We start from the raw sequence: 19,903 nt of genomic DNA on the forward strand, positions 1-19,903 counted from the left end.
AATGAGCTACCCACCTTTCTCTCCCTGTGGAGCAGAGAATGCTAACATTATTTGAGCACCTACTGTGTGCCAGGCCCTTTCCAGAAGTTCTCTGTTTGGCTCTACAGACCTGGAAGACATGTCCGTTATGGTGGTACGGACCCAGGGCCCCGCTGCCCTCTTCGATGACCACAGACTTGTCCTCCACACCTCCAGCTATGACGCCAAGAGGACACGGGTCTTCCACGCCTGTGGTGAGTTCATGCCCCCCTCGCCGCTGCCAGGGGGCCTCGTTTCCTGCCTTGGTCCGGTGGGCAGGCCCTGCTCAGGCCACTCGGGCTGCCTTGGGGGCCAGAGTAAGAACAGTCAGATGTGTGAGCTCTGGAACTGGTTGGCTGGCCCGAGGTTGTTTTATTGGATGAATGAATTTTTAAAATATATTTTAAGCACATTTAGAAATGATTATCAAAAATTTCAAATTTTTGATAATAAACACAAAAGTAGAGAAAACAGTGTAACACATCCCCAGAGGCCAGCCACCCAGAGTCAGCAGTGACACTCTTCGCCTCTCTTGCTTCACCTGTCCCTTCCTGCTTGCTGAAATATTTTTACACCAGTCCCAGGCATCGTGGATGTTGTCCCTACAAAAATTCAATGTGCATCTCCCAATATACAAAACAACAAAACAAAATGACCGCTGATTGCTTCACGTTGCCACAATGCCATTATCACAAATACAAGCAAGAATATAAAATACCTTTCAAAAACGCAAATGTATACAAGTAATAAGATGCCCATTTTTGAAGAGAGCAAATACAGAAGTATGTAAAGTAAGAAAAGAGCGTCCTCTCTCTCTACCTCTAAACCTGTCTCTTTAAACGTATTCACTCTTAACAATTTGGTATGTATTCTTCCGGACGTTTTTTCTATGTGCTCTAAGTGTGTGTGTGTGTGTGTGTGTGTGTGTGTGTGTGTGTGGTGTGGGCATATTCTGCTTTCCAACCTGTTTCATTGAATCATAGATCTGACATATCTTTCTGTGTATTTATTTGGTTGTTTTGTTCTTTCCCACAGCTGCATAGTATTCCAAAGCATGCAGGTTCTGTAACTTACCCGGTCCCCTGAAGATAGGATTGTTTACAGTGTTTTGATTTAACAATAAAGGTCCCTTGAGGGCAGGGACCTTGCTCATGGCTGTATCCTGAGTCTAGAGCTGTGCCTCATAGATACATAGTAGGTGCTCAGTAAATATTTGTTCAATGAATATGTAAATAACCAGGGAACCCCCTGTGTATATATTTTGTAGGAAATATGCCTAGAAGTGGAACTGCTGGTTAAGGGTAGACATTACTTTGTGAGATGCTGCCAACCTGTCCTCCCAGCTGCCTAGCCAGCCCCAGCCTTGCCCACACTGGGTATTAAGTATCTTTCTCTCTTTTGCCAGTGGGAGGTGAGAGGCAGGATTTTTCTGGCCTGCATAGCTCTCCTGCATCACTCACACTCCCCAGGTCCACCAGGGAGTCACAGTCGCTGCTTCCATCCATCCCAGGTCCTGAGGACTCGTGCGAGGCTTACAGACACGTGCTGGGACAGGGCAAGCTGTCCTACGAGGTGCCGCGCTTCCATGGGGACGAAGAGCGCTTCTTTGTGGAGGGCCTCTCCTTCCCTGATGCTGGCTTCACGGGGCTTGTGTTTTTCCACATCACCCTGTTGGACGACTCCAATGAGGTAGGGGGTGGCCAGGCAGAGAGGGTGACCAAAGGGCTCCATTCCTGAGAGAGACCGGTACCGCTGGTGTGAAAGACCCCAGACTTCTCGACCACTCCCCTGGATCCTCTCTAGAAACTAAGACAGGAGTGGTTTGCTGAGGGCCACCAGGTCCTCGGCTCGCCCAGGCCTCTGGACTCCGAGCCAGTGCTGTCCACTCTGCCCCTCCCCTGCAGGATTTCTCCGAGTCCCCGATCTTCACTGACACAGTGGTGTTTCGTGTGGCGCCCTGGATTATGACGCCCAGCACCCTGCCGCCCCTGGAGGTGTACGTGTGCCGGTGAGTCTGGGGGCCCTGGGGGTCCTTCTGACACTGATGGCCCCCCTGGCCTCAGGCCTGGCTCCATCCTGAGCCACTCTCCCCGGGATTATCTGCAGTGTGAGGAACAACACGTGTTTTGTGGACGCAGTGGCGGAGCTGGCCAGGAAGGCTGGCTGCAAGCTGACCATCTGCCCACAGGCTGAGAACCGCAATGACCGCTGGATCCAGGTACCACGGCCACCAGGCAGCATCCAGCTAGGACGCTGTGCTGGAAGGAGAGGCTGGCCTATCCCAACTGGGCGGGGGGCTGCTGGGCACATCCAAGAGGACCTGGGCGCTGCGATCGTCCTCCCCAGGGCTCTGCTCTTTCTAATTCTAGACCTAGAGCTCACCCACTCTCTCCAGAACTTTCTGAAGACCCAGGCACACACCTGACACTGGATTTGACACCCATTCACCCTCAGGATCTGAGCTAGGCACGGGGTGGGCACACACTCCTTGCCCTCAGAAGCCTGGACCAGCAGTTCTCAACAGAAGGCAATTTTGTCTCCCAAGGGACATTTGGCAATCTCTGGAGACACTTTTGGTTGTTAGGCTGAGTGGCGGTGCTACCGGCTTCTAGTGGGTAAATGCAGGGATGCTGCTAAACATCCTACAGTGTACAAGACCGTCCCCACAACCAAGAATTATCTGGTCTCAATGTCAGTGGTGCCGAGGCTGAGCCCTGATATGGTGAATTGCTGTGATAAAAATCCCCACTCCTACAATGTAAGATGGAGCAGGGGTGCCACCAAAGTGCCAGATGGGTTTGGAGGAGGGTGGCATCACCTCTGTCTGGGGGATCAGTGAAGACCTCCAGGAAGAAGGGCATCTGAACTGGACCAGATTTGGTAAACGGATGGGAATTCCTGCCATTTAGCAAGTGTGTACTGCAGGCCATGCGTCGTTGCCATAGTGTCATTCCATCTTCTTGACAACTCTCTGTCATTACCCACCTGAGGAACTCTCAGGGGGACAAATCCCCAGGGCCAAAGAGCTGGTAAGGGCCGCGCTGGGCCTCAGTAGATGGTGGATCTGGCAGGGAACCGCATGTGCAAAGGCCCAGGGGTGGGAGGCATGAGAAAGAATGTCATGTGCTCTCTTTGGTCAGGGCCAAGGTTCTGTGAAGGGCAAGAATTGAAGTGGGAGTCCTTGAATGCCGAGCTAAGGAGCTTGCATGGCTGGAGGTTCGTCCAATTAGGCAGTTCAGGGTAGGACTGCAGAGTGCGATGAGCTGGGCTGCTGATTAGATATGTGCCTGTGGACAAAAAACCCCCCACAAAATTAGACCTCTCTGCTCCTCACTTTTCTCATCTGTAACATGGGGTAATAATAGCGCTTGTGCATGGGTGGGACATGAGCATTAATGGAGTTAATATTTATAAAGGGCTTAGGGCAGGGCCTGGCACATAATAGTGAGCTTCTCACTGGACATGTAGTTTGTCAGCGCTGAGCCATCTTTGCCTCCAGGACCAGTGGGGTCAGGGCATGTTTATGGGTCTGAGAAGGAGACAGAGCTGTACCTCCTAAGGTCCCTTCAGCCCTGTCTAGCCATCAACCCCTCCTGACCACGTGTGGAGGCCAGAGGAGTGGGTGATGCCAGCAGCCTGCTTGTCCAAGCCAGGCCACCCCGACTCTCCCTCTGTGTCTGCTCTGCCCTGACCTAGCATGGGGACTCGCCCAAGGTCACCTCCATGTTCCCGTTCATTCCTGGCCTGTCTTGCTGTCTTTGACTCAGTATTCCCATCTGAAGAATGGGAAGCCACTCCTGCCCCATCTTTAAGGAGCTCGGAACCCAGCAAGTTGGTTCAGGCTCTTCCTGGTGAGCATCCCCTCCCCTGCCCCACCACCCTGACTCTGTTTCCCCTACCAGGGTCCAGATTTCGGCTATGTGACTCGGGAACCACTAGGCAAGTGCACCCCGTCTCTGAGCCTCGAGCCCCTCCTCCATCCAGCAGCCATCACCACCTTTGCCCTCTTCACCCCCAAAGGCAAAGTTCCCTGAGGCAGAGAACTCTCGTAACATCTTCCCCAAGGAGCTCAGTGCCAGACAAGTGGGGAAGACTGTCCACAGCTGGGCGTCTGTCTCGTTCACAGGACGAGATGGAGCTGGGCTACGTTCAGGCGCCACACAAGACCTTCCCGGTGGTCTTTGACTCTCCAAGGAACGGGGAACTGCAGGACTTCCCTTTCAAAAGGATACTGGTGAGTGGTCCAGGCCACGGCCCAGCCTTGAGGGCCGAGGGACATTACCCGAGGGCCACACCGGGGTGAGGGATACGGAGGACAGCACTGGGAAACCTTTTCTTCAGAGCCAGGTACACTTCAATTTAAATTTCAGATAAACAATGAGTGTCTTTTTGGCATAAGTATGTCCCAAACATCGCATAGGACATGCTTATACTGAAAAATATGTGTTGTTTTGCTGAAATTCAAATTTAACTGCACATCCTGTATTTTTATTTACTAAATCTAGTAGCCCTGGATGGGGGAGGCAGGTCAGTACAGCAAGAACACAGGCTTTGGAGTCAGAGCAACCCAGCTCTGTCACTCACATGCTGTGTGACCTTGCATGAGTCACTTCCCCTCTCTGAGCCCCAGTATCCTCATCAGTAAAAATGATATTACAGCTCTGGCCTCAGGTGTTTGTGAGACTTCTCCAGGCCTACACTGAGAAAGCATCCAACACAGTTAGTTGGTATTATTATTGGTGATACCAGTAGGACATCTCTTGCTGTCATAGAGAGTAGAAGGCCTCACCAACGTCCCATGGGATCACACCGGTGGTAGGGGCTCTCATCCCTTAAGTTCCTTCTAACAGGTGACTCTGAAGAGTTCTCCCCTTTTCCAGAATTGAGAGACTGAGGCTTGGAGGGTCATCACCAGCCTCTTGGTCCCCAGGGACAGGCCACTCTAAAGCAGCCAGATACCTGCCCTTGGGCTGGACTTGGCAGAAAGGAGGTACAGAGAGTGAGGGGGTGGTCATGGCCTCAGGCTCCATGACCTAATGAGGCGTGGGAGCAACCAGAGCCCTCTCTGCTATCTCCCTGTGACCACGAGGAATAACATGTTCTAATATGGCAGCAGGGCCAGAAGGCCTGTGTATGTTTCCCAACTGTGGCCACTGTGTATGCATGAAATGTTGAATAGGTCAGATTCCTGTCTTTGACTCAGTATTCCCATCTGAAGAATGGGAAGCCACTCCCGCCCCATCTTTAAGGAACTCGGAACCCAGCAAGTTGGTTCAGGCTCTTCCTGGTGAGCATCCCCTCCCCTGCCCCGCCACCCTGACTCAGTTTCCCCTACCAGGGTCCAGATTTCGGCTATGTGACTCGGGAACCACAAGACAGCTCTGTGAGTGGCTTGGACTCCTTCGGGAACCTGGAGGTCAGCCCCCCGGTGGTGGCCAACGGGAAAGAGTACCCTCTGGGGAGAATCCTCATTGGGGGCAACCTGCCTGGGTGAGAGGGGAGCAGGGAGAGGTTCCTGGGGTGGAGTCTGAGGGTGGGGGTGGTGATGGTGGCTGGGGGTGGTGAGTGGCCATTTCACTCCTCAGAGAGAACCAGAAGGAAGGAGTGACGAGATTGTAATCGCAGATGGGGTGGGAGTTGGGGTGGTAGGCTGTTCAGTGGGCACTGTCCACACTTACTTCAGGGAATCTGAGAAGGCTAGAGCCAGCCGGGACCTAAGAGATCATTCAGCCCAACTCTTTCATTTTACAAGTGGGCCCAGAGAGGGTGAATGACCTGGAAAGGTCACACAGAATACAAACTTATGACTTGATTTACCATAGGTCTTCTGATTCAGGAAATCAATAGATGCTGCTCTCAATTAATCGTTACAGGAGAAAAAGCTTTCAGTCTCAACAGTCCTGGGAGAAAGTGCATTTAAGTCAAAGCTTGTTCATACTATGGTGCAAATGACGAATATCAGGTCTTTTCCTGAGAGCAGAAGGGAGGTATAGGACATGAAAAGTGAGATGGCACACACACACACACACACACACACACAGTAATAGATTATGTCTTATTCAACATGTGACACCTGCGTACTGATGGAAAAGAAAAGAAATTATATGGTAATGGTTTTTTGCTGTAGAACAGACCAAGACATAGAGCCAACCAAATTCAGCAAAGCCATTAGAACAGACTTGGGATCAAATAACTGATGAATCAAGAAGCTTTGGAGGGACAGACTGCCCTCCAACACATCACCCCACAGAAAGAGGAAGTTTGGGCTATGCCATTAGCTCCTTCTTCAGAAGGCAAAGAAGAATGGGGTTTAAGTTCACGACCATAAAATGCTGGGGCTGTGAGGCCCCTCGGGGGTGATCTTGTCCACCTGTCTCCTCAGTGATGTACAGGAAAACTCAGTGATGTTGCAGCTGGAAAAATGGGAGATCAACTCAAAGAGGAACGACTGGATATGGGGGACAGAGTATAAGGGTGAAATCAGTCTCTGAGAACGTGAGGATGGTGTCTGAGGGTGGTTCTGAGGATTTGCCTGGATGGTAAGACCTGGGTGGGTCACTGACCTGCTGTGATTGACCTGTCCTGCGTCTGCCTCATTGAGAACTCACCTTGAGTGGAATTTTATAATATGTATATATTTATTGTCTTTCCTGCTTACACAAGCAATGCATGTTTTGGGGTGTTGGGTTTTTTTTTGGTTTTTTTGTGGTTTTTTTGGTAGATATTGCAGAAATCTTGAACTCTTGTCATTCCATTTCTGCATAGGTGTGTGTGGTTTTGTTTGTTTGTTTGTTTGTTTGTTTGCTTTTTAGTTAAGCAACTTTTTTTAACCCCTTGGGTCCCAGGTCGAGTGGCCGCAGGGTCACCCAGGTAGTACGGGACTTCCTTCACGCACAGAGGGTGCAGCCACCCGTGGAGCTCTTTGTGGACTGGTTGGCCGTGGGCCATGTGGATGAGTTTCTAAGCTTCGTTCCTGCCCTCGATGGGAAGGTAAGGACTTGGGTGACATGACTGTCCCCAGTGTCTGGGTCAGGGGGTGAGGTCCAAGGAGCTCTGCTGAGGCCAGGGAGCTCAGCTGAGTCTGCTCTCTCCACACAGGGCTTCCGGATGCTCCTGGCCAGCCCTGACGCCTGCTTCAAGCTCTTCCAGGAAAAGCGGAAGTGGGGCTATGGCAGGGCCCTCCTGTTTGAAGGGGTTGTTGGTGGGTACCAGTGCTGTGTCCCTTATCACAGCTTTCCAACCTCCCTCACCTAAAGCAAGACACATTGTGGTTTGAGAGAGGGATGGCAAATTTTAAAGCTGGGATGTTCCCTCAAAATTCAGGAACCTCCAATCCTGCCACTGCACACCTTGCTCCAGCAGCCACCATTGCCCGTGGCTGGGGCAAAACTGGCAGGGAACACCGTGGTGGATGATGGGCCTGGGGTGGACACGGACAGAATGGATACCCTCCCAGCTTCATGGGATGTGACCAGTGCAGTCGCACAGGGCCCTCTGCTCAGAAGGGCCCCTCGCTTGGGGTTTAATGCTCCACAGTCACTGTCTTGAAATTCTAAATAATTTGTGCATTGTGAGTAAACTCTGATTGATCAATGGAGCAGCTCTTGGGGGTTTGGAGCCTGGGCTCATGAAAGGGCCCATGAACAGTCTGACCTCCTGTCACCTCCTAGGGTTGAGTTCCCTCCACCCACTCCCCTTTCCTTGGGGCCTCAGCCCCAAGCTTCCCCTCCCTGCCCGTGCCCAGCCCTCCGCCCCCAGCGGGGGCCTGTGTGTGTGGAGGGTTGGGCACACGTGCCCCTCAACCTCTCAGGAAGGGGCCTGGCCTCAGTCAGCTCCGTCTTGGACAGAGGCAGTGCCATGGGGTACGTCGTGGGCAATTTGGTAGGGTTGAGCCTCTTGCCCATCTCTGAGCCCAGCAGGTACCTAGCCTATCCTGGTACAGAGTCTGTAATACCCTCGGAGGTCGGCTATTCGCCATCGCTGGGGTGGTGGGCCTGTGTGAAGGGGAGATGTCCATGTGTGTCCCCCAGCTCTCTGGCTGGGATGGGCCAAGTCCCAGCTGGACTCCCGTTGCTGTTAGGGTCTATACTCACCCCATGGTGTCCCCATGCCCAAAGGAGCTCAACATCAAATAGTACCATGACAGGGCAAGAGAAAGGCTGTGGAAGAAAGAAAAAGCTTTAGATTTTAGTACCTTTAATGGCACTTTTTTCTGCTCGGGAGGTTGCTGGTTGGGGCTAGAGTAGGTGCCAAGCTTGCTGGGATGGCTGTCGAATTCCCAGCCCCACCAAGACTGTGTGACTCCTAGAGGGTCCTTCCTCTCTGACAGGGACTCTGGGGGTCTCAGGGTAGAGACCCTTTGGCTGTCAGCATGGTAGATTTTCTTGGCCTCATGGGAGGTAAATAATACCCTGGGCCAAACTTATTCCGAAAGGAAAGCTTCTGAAGAACTTAGAAACTCCCAAGTATAACTTCCCACACCCTCTTTCTCTCCATTCACTACGGTCACCCCCTCTCCATTCACTATGAGATCCCGGCTGCAAAGTGTAAGAAACACAGGCTTCTCCAACCCCACTGCTTCGTGGTGTGCAGGAGATGCCCATCTTGCAGATGGCAGGTGGGTCCGGGAGGGCCATCTCCTTTCCTTTGGTCAAAGTCTGAGGCCCTTTGTGAGCACTGGGCTTGGATTTGATCATAAGCCCCCCACTCCCATTTCCTAGCTGTAAGACCTTGGGCACGTCTTTTACCTCTTTGAACCTCAGTTTCTTCATCTGTAAAGTGGGGATAACAATGCAACCCAACCTTGCGGGATTGCAGTGAGGGTTAAATGGCGTACTGATGCAGACTACTCGGGGCCTGCGTGTGGTAAGAGCTGAATAAACGGCAGCTGTGAGGATTGTAGGCTGTTGGCTCTGACCTCCCCTTCCCTGTCCAGCCTCATCTCCTTGGGCACCCCAACACGCAGGCAGGAAAGCCACGCCTCTCGGGAGCTCCATGCTTCACCACTTAGAGGACAGGGAGAAGGTCCAATGGTGTCCACCACAGCCGGCTTTAATGGGTCGTGGATGACCTAGCCCCACCACCAATAGACAAAAGAAGAGGAAGCATCACCCAATGCCCTGAGAGAGGGGGTCGATAAATTTCTAATAAAAGGCATTACCACTTCCAGTGAATTCAAATAAAAGTCTAAAGTTCATAGCGCTGTGGCCCCCTCCCACTCCTCACACACCCAGATTTGCACAGTGGCCAAGCTGAGCTCTGTTGGGTGGTACCTACCAGTGCCCAGAAAGGCCAGAGAACTGCTGACTCAGCAAGACCAGTCGCTATGAACTTGGCCTCCGCCTGGCTGTTTCCCAGAGCAGGTGGCCCTCAGTACTGGTGTTCCTGGCCCTGCTTTCATGTCTCCCTCTCTCCTTCCCAGGTAATGTGCAGGACACCATCTCCATCAACCAGGTCCTCTCCAATAAAAACCTCATCAGCTACAATAAGTTTGTGCAGGTACAAGGGCCACGGGCTGTGAGTAGAAGGTGGGCATGGCGAGGGACAGGGATGGGGATAGACACCTGAGGCTTACAGTTCACGGACGTTCAGGCTGGAACAGGCCCAGACAGAGGGTGTCTAACCCTCTCCTTTGACCCAAGAGAAAAGTGGGAGTAAGCCATGTGCATGTGGGAGGACAAGCATTCCAGGCAGAGAGAAAAGTACAGACGATGGCCCTGAGGTAGAACAATGGAGCTTGGAGTGTATGAGGCGGAGCCAGGAGGCCGATGGGGTTACATGAGACCTTGGAGGACGTTGCTAGGACATTAGCTGTGAGACTGGAGGCCACTGGGGGATTGGAGCCGAGGAGGGACCTGATCTGGCTTAGGCTCTGAAAGCATCTCTCTGTGGCTGTGTTGAGACTATATCATTGTATCATGACTGAGGGTGTGGGAGGTGACAGTAGGTCCCCACAGAAAACATATGGTACCTCAAGCTGGATAACTAGAAAAGTTTAATCAGGGATCAGCCTCCCAGAGCACAGAACAGAGAAGACGCATGGTGTGTCTGGAAAGGCAAACAATATCCAGGATCCTGCAAGCAGCAAATGCCAAGATGGGGTTAAACATGCAAGGATTTTATCAGGGAAAATGCCTGTACCAGGAAAGAGGAAGAGAGCTGGAGGAAACTGGGAGAGTGGACCCGGAGTGAAGGAGAAGGAAGGCAGGCTAGGAGATAGAAACTGGGGAGTTGTCACTGTCGAGATGGTGTTTAAAATATGAGACTAAAAGAGATCCCTTAAGTAGTGAAGCATCTAGAGAAAGGAAGAGGGTCAAGGATGGAACACTCTGGAACACTCATTTTGCACCAGCCAGTAGGATAGGACGGTGAAGGGTGGGACACAGCACAGGTATATTCTGATGGGCCACAACGACAAGGTTTGTGTGCAGGGTGGTCCGTGGTCACCTGGGCAGCCCACTTGTCCTTAACCAGACATGATCTCTTGGGGCGTCCAACACACACTGACCAGGGCTCCCCCACTCTGCCTCCGCTCCCCACCTCCCAGAGCTGCATCGACTGGAATCGGGAGCTGCTGAAGCGGGAGCTGGGCCTGACGGAGCGGGACATCGTGGATATCCCCCAGCTCTTCAAGACCGAGAAGAAAAAGGCAGTGGCCTTCTTCCCTGACTTGGTGAGGCCACCATCGTGACTTAAGGTTTCATCAAATTAGGCTTCAAGCCTGCACTCCCCAGAGGGGCAAGATGTTTGGTCGCTGCCATATTTAGGATTGTGGTGGCTGGTGGGGGTGGCAGAGAAAATCAGGGGTCTCATGGTGCCCAGCAGACGGGCTTCTAATTGGTTGATTGTCATGGTCACTATGGACGCACAAGAACTCCTTGCTCATTGGCCATCAGGGAAGAGCCCTTCCCTCCTCCCAGGGACCCACTTGATATTTATGGGGTGAACGGATGGTTACATGAGGTCATGTGTGTAAGGCACGCAGCACCAACTGGGGGCTCCGATGCCCGTTCTGCTCCCGGCCTATAGCTATTCATCCAGCCGCCATATATTAGGATCCCCTGTAGGAGATACAGAGATGATAAAGGCTGCTCCCTGCTCTCAGTCTAATCTGGAGAGGGGGAAACTCTTCCCCTCTCTGAGGTCCTCTCTCGATGATCTATATTGTATAATAAAGTGATGTGGCAGTTTCAAAGTGGGATAAAGCACTTGCAGCCTAAGAGCAGGTCTGGAGATCCAAGAAGGCTTCATCGAAGAAATGGCCTTTGATTGAGCCCTTAGGATTTTTCCTCTGGTGCTTCTAAAACTTGAACATGCATCTCTAACACCTGGACCACTGGGAACCCACCCCAGGTGTTCTGATTCAGCAGGTCTGAGGTAGGGCCTAAGACACTGCTACCCGTCTAACCAGCACCCAGGTGACACTAATGCTGCTATCTGCTAGCTCTGCTGAGATCACCCAGCTCCCTCCCACATCTCCACCTCTCACTCTGCATCCCCGCCCTGCATCGATCGCCTCCCCACCTCCATCCTCTAGAGGAACTCAAGTCACCCATCATTAGAGCCTTGCAGGGAACCCGTCCACACCACCATTGCTTCATCCCTGCCCCCCTTTTTTCCTTCCTCTTTTTGGCTTTTTGCCCTCCTTGATTTCTCCACCTGCAAAGCCTCTCATTACTCTCCTTCCTTCCTGCATGTTTAAGACAGCCTTGCAATTCTGTGTGTGCGCCCAGAAGCTTGTGCATGGGTTCAGATTCTTGTGTTTGCAGGAAACCGGGGGCCACCCCAACCAGCTTCAGCCAGAGGTGGAGCTTTAACATAAGGATACCATGAAGCTGAGGGCAGGGATGGCTGCAGTGGGGGCTTCAGGAGGACCTGGAAGCATTTCTTGTCCTGTATCTTTCTACATTATTCATTCCCTCCCCCTTCCGTCCTCCTCCGTCCTCCAGCTTGGCTTCTTTTGCTTCTCTGTCCCTGGGGACGAATATGAATATGGCCACACATTATAGATACAGACACAGACAGAGATTGATGCCTCTCCCACCATGTCAGCCTCAAATACCCAAGAGAGAGACTCTGATTGGTCCAGCTTGGGTCAGATGTCTACCCTGGTCCAATCAGCTACAGCTGAGGAGGTTGGGACTCTGTAACACAAACATGGCAGCCACCACAATCCACCAATAAAGAGGGCAGTCACCAGAGAAGTAAGTTGCCATTGTGAGCTCTGCACATGCTCCGATGGAAATGCACTGCTGCTAGAGTTCTTTCCGGCCCAAGTTCCTTCCCCACTGCACGAAAGGGCGAGTTGCTATTTTCCAGGCGGCCTGAAAGACAAACCCAGGTCCTACCAGGGATAGTGAAGGTGTTGGGGTTGGAGCGGATGATGAAGTGCCGCCCCTCACCTGGGATCCGACCTCGTCGCAGGTGAACATGCTGGTGCTGGGGAAGCACCTGGGCATCCCCAAGCCCTTCGGGCCCATCGTCAACGGCCGCTGCTGCCTGGAGGAGAAGGTGCGGTCCCTGCTGGAGCCTCTGGGCCTCCACTGCACCTTCATTGACGACTTCACTCCATACCACATGCTGCACGGGGAGGTCCACTGTGGCACCAACGTGCGCCGGGAGCCCTTCTCCTTCAAGTGGTGGCACATGGTGCCCTGAGCCTGTCCCACCCACCATCCTCTCCCCCTGGGGTGGGCCATTAGCCCGGGTGATGGAGACTGAGACAGGTCCCCAAATAATAAGTGTCAAGAGACCCCAAGTTTCCAGATGGAATGCCGAGGATGACCTGTCCCTCTCAGAAGCCTTTCTCCTAGAAGTATTCGTGACTCACCTGCAACCCATTTGGTTCTCAGGCTCGATTCCTCTTGGCCTTCCAAGAAGGAGGACCTCATTTCTTATGGGCTCTCACGTAGATCAACATGACCCCTGGGGACTCCTCCAAACATCCCCACCCCCAAATCCTCCATTTGGGGCCAAATTCATGGAGGTCTAGAAACATCCATGCATCTCACCTGCCCCTTTGGCCTGCGTGTCCTAATGGAGGAAGGACTCATGGTCTGCCTTGCTTTAGTTGTCTGTTGCTCTACAGGGGAACAGCCCCAAAGTCAGATCCTTCCCCACTGGACAGATTCTGCCCTTAGGGAAGGAGCTGGGGCTGAGGGGGTCCACTTAGCTCGAGGTGGGGCCATCATTCCAGCTGCCCAGCTCCTGACCAGATCTTGAATTCTATACCCTGCCCAGTACCCAGCATGAGTTTTCAACATAGTAGGTGCTTCTAGGTGCATGCTTGAGAAATGATAGTTGTCCCTTAGCCTTAGAAATTCCCCATCATATGACTCAGAAATCTAGCTCTGTCCACAAACCTCCGGCATTTCTTGGAGATGAAAGTATCTGGGGGAATTCCTGGAGATTGGGAAGTCTGGGCGCCAGGGTGGAAACAGCCTTCATAATACACAGGGTGCTTGGTTAGCCCTGGGGCCTCTCTCTGCGGAAGGGAAGACCCCTGGCAGGATTAGTCCTAGGCTTTTGTTGGTCAGTGTTCCTATGTCTTGCTATGCCTCAGGAAGCGGGGGGTGGGTGGCTCCAGGGGCCGAGACAGCTCACAACAAGACAGCTCTGGGGATGAACCGTTCTGAGTGCAGGGGGAGTGGAAGAGGTGGGTGGGTGGTTTTCTCCAGGTGTGTGTCAGCTACATATGTGTTCTGTATGCGTCCCACTGTGTGTCCATCACTGGCTAATAAATCTACAGAAACACAAATGGTTTGAGTCTCATTTTGTTCCTTTTTTGGGACTAGAATACAATAGCAAGAAAAGGAGTTTCTTGCAGCGGAAGCATTTGCTTGCCTGGCCCCCGAAGAATCTGGGGCTGACAAGCCCATGTTTTGGTAAGACTGTGAGGTTGCTCCATCTTAGCCACAGGATGACTTAGGGCTGGCATGGACAGTTGCGATGATATGATCACATAAGCGCAAGCCCAAGGGTGAAATGCAAGGCTGCCAGGGCCAAGTGAGCGTGGCAGGGTGAGGGCACGGGCTGTGGCCGGAAGGTTGCATTGTGAGTGTGGCAATGGGGGAAGCTGATGTGTGTGGAGCATGGGGTGACCTGCTGCGTGCCCTTATCAGCATCCTCCTTCCTGCCCATGGCCCCATGAAAGGCCAGATGGGCTTGTTACAGAGTCCCAGGAAATCACTGTCCCTGCTTATCCCTTCCAGAACCCCATTCTCTCCGGAGGTGCAAAACAAACACACTCAGGCTGGCCCCAGGACTGGGTTGCTTTCGGGTGGTTAGAGAAGATGCTACAAACTCCCCCCAAGGGCCACTTCTCGACATAGTTTGCTTAGATTCTCTGGAACAGACTCCCAATGCCCCTTACATGACCAGATTTTATTAGAATAAGGCCACTTCCAGGGGAAGCTGAAACAAATGAGAATGCTAAGAAAATCCAATTTTTGAAAGAGTTTGGGGCAGGGACAGGGACGCTCTAGACGTCACGTGTTTATGCTTAGGAGAAGCAGGGTGATCTTCCAAGCAAGCTTTTCTCACCCCCAGATGTCCTCAGACCAGCCCCGGGGCTCTGGGTGGACCTAGCAGAAAATCCTGGAAACTCCTTGCTTTTCCAGTTTGCCTTTTGTGCTCTAGGGTGGTGTGGATGAGACACCCAGGCAGCTCCAGGAACCTAACCTAATGCAGAGAGGAAGCAAATGAAATCCTCGTTTGAGCCACTGAAAATGGCGTCCGCATGTCCACACAGTAAAGTGTGTATAGCCAGTGTATTAGTTTCTTACTGCGGCTGTAACAAATTACCACAAACTCAGTGGCTTAAAACAGCATGAATTTATTATCTTACAGTTCCGGAAATCAGAAGTGTGCCGTGGGTCTTACTGGGCTACAGTCAAGGCGTCAGAAGGGCTGTTTTCCTTCTGGAGGCTCCAGGGTCGAATCTGTTCTCTTGCCTTTTCCAGCTTCTAGAGGCTGCCTGCATTCCTTGGCTCGTCACCTCTTCCTTCATCTTCAAAGCCAGCAGTGTAGCATCTTCAACTATTTCTCTGACTCTCTGCCTCCTCTTTCACTTATAAGGAGCCTATGATTACATTGGGCCCACTTGGACAGACTAGGATAATCTATCATCTCGGGGTCAGCTGATTCACAGCTTTAATTCCATCTGCAACCATGTAAGTTCACAGGTGCTGGCGATTAGGACATGGACATCTTTGGAGGGCCATTATTCTGCCTACTACAGCCAGCTAGGCCCCTCTGGGGCTTTCTGGCCATCGTGACGTGGACCACCCAAGCCCCCTCTGAAATCCAGCTCAGCTGCTTTACGAGTGGCATGGAGTCAGCAGGAGAAAGATGCAATGATGGGCCCTCCCTCAGGACTGGCACTCCGTCCTGGATCCTCAGCGATGCTGGCATGACACCTGGGACGCCATGGGTGCAGGCTGGTGGCTCCTAAAGGCGCTGGGGGTTGCTTCATCAAGCCTGAGGATGAAGGTCACCTCCACTGGCCACTGGCTTTCCAGACAGCTGCCCAGCCTCCAGGGCCTGGTTCTTGGGCCTGGAACCCTCCCAGAGAGACCAGGGTGAGGCCCGGGTTCTTGTGGGGGAACTCCCCCTCCCCCAGCACACTATGGTTCTTCCAACACAGAGGTCAGCCTTGACTCTGAGAAGCTCAGGGTGGGGGTTTCAAGAGAGCTTGAAGCCTGCTGGGCTGGGCCAGTCCTACCCCAGCAAAAGATTGTTCAGTACCACCTATTTACTCCTCATTCATTCATTCATTCAAAAACATTCAATGAGTGCTCTTTGCTGCATCTACCACGAGAATGAAGAACATTCTCAGCCATCAGACTGTGGACCTTCCAGAAAATGTGGATGTCACTCTGAAGGGACCATAGTTATTGGGAAGGGCCCCTGACGCACCCTGCAGAGGGACTGCAATCATATCCATGTAGGGCTCTGTCTCCTGGGAAAAAAAAAGAAGAGACTCCTGGTTGACAAATGGTGGGGAAATAGAAAGGAAGTGGCTGCCGTTTGCACTATCTGTAGTCATGCACAGATACCTTGGGCTTCCGTGACAGGATGAGATCTGTGCACGCTCACTTCCCCATCCACATCGTTATTCAGGAGAATGGTTCTCTTGTTGACATCCGACATTTCTTGGTTGAAAAATACATCCGCAGGGTTCAGATGAGGTCAGGTGTTGCTTGTTCAGTATCTCAATACCAGAAAGACGAGATAATTCTTGAAGGAATTATCTCGAACTTGTATCAAATTCAGCTGCTTTGTTTCAACAAGCCACAACAGTTAAAAACAGGGATATCAGAAAATGTTTGGATCGTATCTATGTTCCTGAAAAAGGAACAGTTGAGCAGGCTGATGAATAAGATTTGAGTTGTCCAGCTATGGAAATACCAAGATGTCGGGTGATTCCTCAGACTTATTTGTGATTACTTTAAAGATGCAATAAAAATCATATATTGGGGAAAAAAATGTATATATATATATACATATATATATTCAATATGTGTATACGGTCTGCCAAGCAAAATCTCTAACCTCAGGAGTTTAAATCTAGGGAGGTAGCCAATAAAGAAACATAAATAACTAAAAATTGTGAAAGTGCCATGAAGTGGAGAAAGTAAGGGGCAGGGAATAAAGGGGGCGCGACCTGCTTTAACAGGATGTCACCTCTCAGAGAGGTGACATTTGGGCTGAGACTGTAGGATGATACTGAGCTGTGGGCAAGCAGGGGAAGAAGATTCCAGGCATTGGGAACTGCTGTACAAAGGCCCAGCGGTAGGAGAGTGCTTGTAGCTGAGCAGGATGAAAAGAAAGCCTGAGGGTGAGCAGGATAGAGTAGAGCATGTACAGGGACTCTGTGCACACACCGCAGTCCCTGGGCAAAGTGACATGGCACAATGGAAAGGCCATGTGCCTCGGAGTGGGACGAGCCAGTGCTGAACTGCTACTTCTCAGCTGTGCCCTTAACCTCTCTGAGTCTCAGTTTTCCCCTCTGCAAAATGGGCATAATTAGCAACTTGTGCCTGCCTCACAGAACTTGCATGGTGTTTAAGTGGGGTACTTAGTAGCACAGTGCCTGACATAGTAAGTGCTCAATAAATGATGACTTGTAATGTAACATCTCCCAGACCCTCCTCCCAGACAAACGCCTAATTCCTACATTCTAATAAGGAACAAAGACCCTTTGAGACCCAGAGGTCAGATCTGGGAGAAGGGAGAGGAAGGCTATCCTGGTAACTCTCAGATCACATCTTGCTGGTCTCAGCTGCATGAGACAGACCCAGGAGGAGGCTCAGATCCAGACAGGAAGCGAAGGGATTTATAGCTCTGGGCCCACCTGATTCATGCTTTATTCAGAAGTAGGAATAAGTAACTGCAGGGCTTTGGCAGGAGGTTGGCCAACTCTGTGGTCTCTTGCACCTTGGCTGTCAGCCCTGGAGGGCGGGAGTGTCAGGTTGGGGCAGCTGGGACTGCAGGGGAAGATGGCAGGAAAGGCATTCTGGACAACTGCACAGTCAGTGAAAACTGTCATTTCCTACAAAGTCAGTGTCACCCCACATCTCCTGCGGTGTAATGGGTGGCGCCTGTGAGCCGTATGCCAGGCATGGGCCAGGCATGTGCCGGACACTTTATACAATACACATCATGTCATTTGCTCTTCACAACAGGCTCTTATTATCCTCTCTTTATAGATGAGGAAACCGAGGCACAGAGAAACGAAGACACTTGCCTGGGTCACAGAGCTGTTAAGTAGGGACACAAGATGGAGATTAGACAGGTGACCTCCATAGCCTGGGTTCTTCACCAGCCACTCCGGTGGTTCTCAACCCATCTGCACCTTAGAATTACCTACAATGCTTTTAAAAAGTAGCAGGGCGAGGACCCTACCCTTGGAGATTCTGTCGGGATATAGCTGCCTGGTGATGCTGACACGCAGCCAGGGTAGAGCATCAGCGACCTATGTCATATTGTCCTCGTAAGTATGTCCACCCCTCCCCCTCCCATGTACCCTTCCTCTCCACCTAGAATCAGCAATTTCAGAGGGCTATGTTCTCCCGTTTGTGGTAGCCACTCAGGCTGTGGTGGCTCCTCCAACAACCAGACAGTTCATGCTACATTCAAATTTTCTTGCCAGGCCACTGGTTCTTCAACAGAGCACACACAAGATTTCCTGGAAGAATCATTAAAATCCTGATTCCTGAGTGCCCCGACCTGTCCAGCCAGGTCTCCTGAGACCAGAACCCCGGGCTGACTGGTAGGTATCTGTGTGTGGTAAAGCCTCCCACGGGGTTCTGATGCCCACCTGGGTTCAAAATCCCAACGATTTCTTGTTCATCGTAGCAAAACATTTAGACACAAAGTAAACATTTATCAAGAGGGTGTCTTTGAACACATTCCGGTATATTCCACACCTTGAACTATTACACTGCCATTTAACATGAATGAATGGGATCTTTCCCAATTGACTTGAGTGAGAAAGGCACGACACAAAATAGTGTGTGTAATATGATGTCAACATGGCCACTGTGACCTCAAATCCCCCTACTCGTGTGTGTGTGTGTGTGTGTGTTGATTTATGACTATACAACCGTCGAGAAAAATATGGACCAATACACACTAGATTGTTAACATGGGTATGTCAGGGAGAAGGCAGAGCCAGGCAGAAAAATAATGGGGAAAAAGCCCCCACTAAAATGAAGGTGTGGTTTGGCCACATGTGTGATTTATTTGTTATAATTACTTAATGGTGTGTATCGTATAAAAGCTATTTTTTTTTTTTTAGATAAAAATGAGCTGTGCTTTGGGCTCAAGACTGTGGCCACACTTAGAAGTCAAAGTACAAGTTGAGGTTTTGGAGAATATAAAGGTAAAACAGTTGTCATGCAGGGTCTCTGGTCCCGCTCCCTGCATAAGAACGCAGGATATGGTGAGGCCAAAAACAGAGCCACAGATAGGGGAGTCATACCACTGTATTCTTGATGGTGGCTGGTTGAGACACAAAAGCAAACATCCACCAGTACCCCAACAGGGAGTCTTCCTGCACCCCAGTCTCGCTGGCGGCCAGGCAAGACACAGGAAGTAGGATCAACATGATCCATAATCCACCGTCCACTTCTCTGCCAACCAACCAATCCCTTGCGAACTGCAATCCGCGCTTGCTAGCTCAGCCACGGCAGTTATATCAGTGGCCAATGGCTAACTGGTAACAGCTGATGGCCACCCAGCCACAGCAGATGGCCGTCTGATTACAGCTGATGACCCTCTACTACCTGAGCCAGCACCTTTCCACATGAGGCCGAGAGCCTGGAAACTGCTCTCTTGGCTCTGTCCCCACAATAGCCCTTATCACAAGAGACTGGAATAGAAGCTCCTCCTCCGTGGGGCTTGCAGTCCACTGTCTGAAGCAGACAATAAGTCACTGCATCACCAGCAACACTTGGATCATGAAGGAAACAAAGAGGGCATGCGGCTGAGCCAACCTTAGACAAGAGGTCAGGGACGCCTTCTGAGGGGTAACCTGGCAGACTAGGTTGGAAAGATGGGAAGAAGCCAGAATAGAGTGGGCAGCTAAGTGGGGACTGGCTTGATGTGGTCTAGAACCCAGTGTAGGGAGCCAGGGGGAGTGACGTGGGGTGACGGTGGAACGGAAGGCTTGTCCCATCTCGGGTCTGGGAGGCCACGGTGATGAGCTTGGCTGTCAGTCTGATGATGTGGGACGCCCCTCTTCAGGGTGTGACATGATTTGGTCTATGTTTTTCTGAAGAATTCTCTAGGAAGGGAACAGCTTAGCATGGGGATTTGGGGTGAAGAATGGGATGGAAGCAAAGATGGAGTCAGAAGGCTGCTCACTCCTTCAGTCAGAGAGAAG

General features: G+C 51.5%; 1 protein-coding gene and 1 pseudogene across 1 annotated transcript in view; both read left to right on the forward strand.

Annotated features, from left to right (window-relative positions):
- PADI3 (peptidyl arginine deiminase 3) overlaps positions 1-13,628 on the forward strand; it is a 29,353-nt gene extending 15,725 nt beyond the window's left edge. Inside the window, exons 6-16 of the mRNA XM_033113370.1 lie at positions 108-233; positions 1,529-1,707; positions 1,923-2,026; positions 2,125-2,236; positions 4,145-4,252; positions 5,357-5,508; positions 6,864-7,008; positions 7,117-7,219; positions 9,440-9,516; positions 10,565-10,690; positions 12,442-13,628. Of these exons, the coding sequence (XP_032969261.1) occupies positions 108-233; positions 1,529-1,707; positions 1,923-2,026; positions 2,125-2,236; positions 4,145-4,252; positions 5,357-5,508; positions 6,864-7,008; positions 7,117-7,219; positions 9,440-9,516; positions 10,565-10,690; positions 12,442-12,675 (1,466 nt within the window). The 3' untranslated portion in view covers positions 12,676-13,628. The remainder of the gene's footprint in view (positions 1-107; positions 234-1,528; positions 1,708-1,922; positions 2,027-2,124; positions 2,237-4,144; positions 4,253-5,356; positions 5,509-6,863; positions 7,009-7,116; positions 7,220-9,439; positions 9,517-10,564; positions 10,691-12,441) is intronic.
- Positions 13,629-15,836: 2,208 nt separating this feature from the next.
- Positions 15,837-16,397, forward strand: LOC117026515 (60S ribosomal protein L9-like; annotated as a pseudogene).
- Positions 16,398-19,903: the final 3,506 nt, after the last annotated feature.

Source organism: Rhinolophus ferrumequinum, chromosome 9 (genome assembly GCF_004115265.2).
Source record: "Rhinolophus ferrumequinum isolate MPI-CBG mRhiFer1 chromosome 9, mRhiFer1_v1.p, whole genome shotgun sequence".
NCBI classification, from domain to species: domain Eukaryota; kingdom Metazoa; phylum Chordata; class Mammalia; order Chiroptera; family Rhinolophidae; genus Rhinolophus; species Rhinolophus ferrumequinum.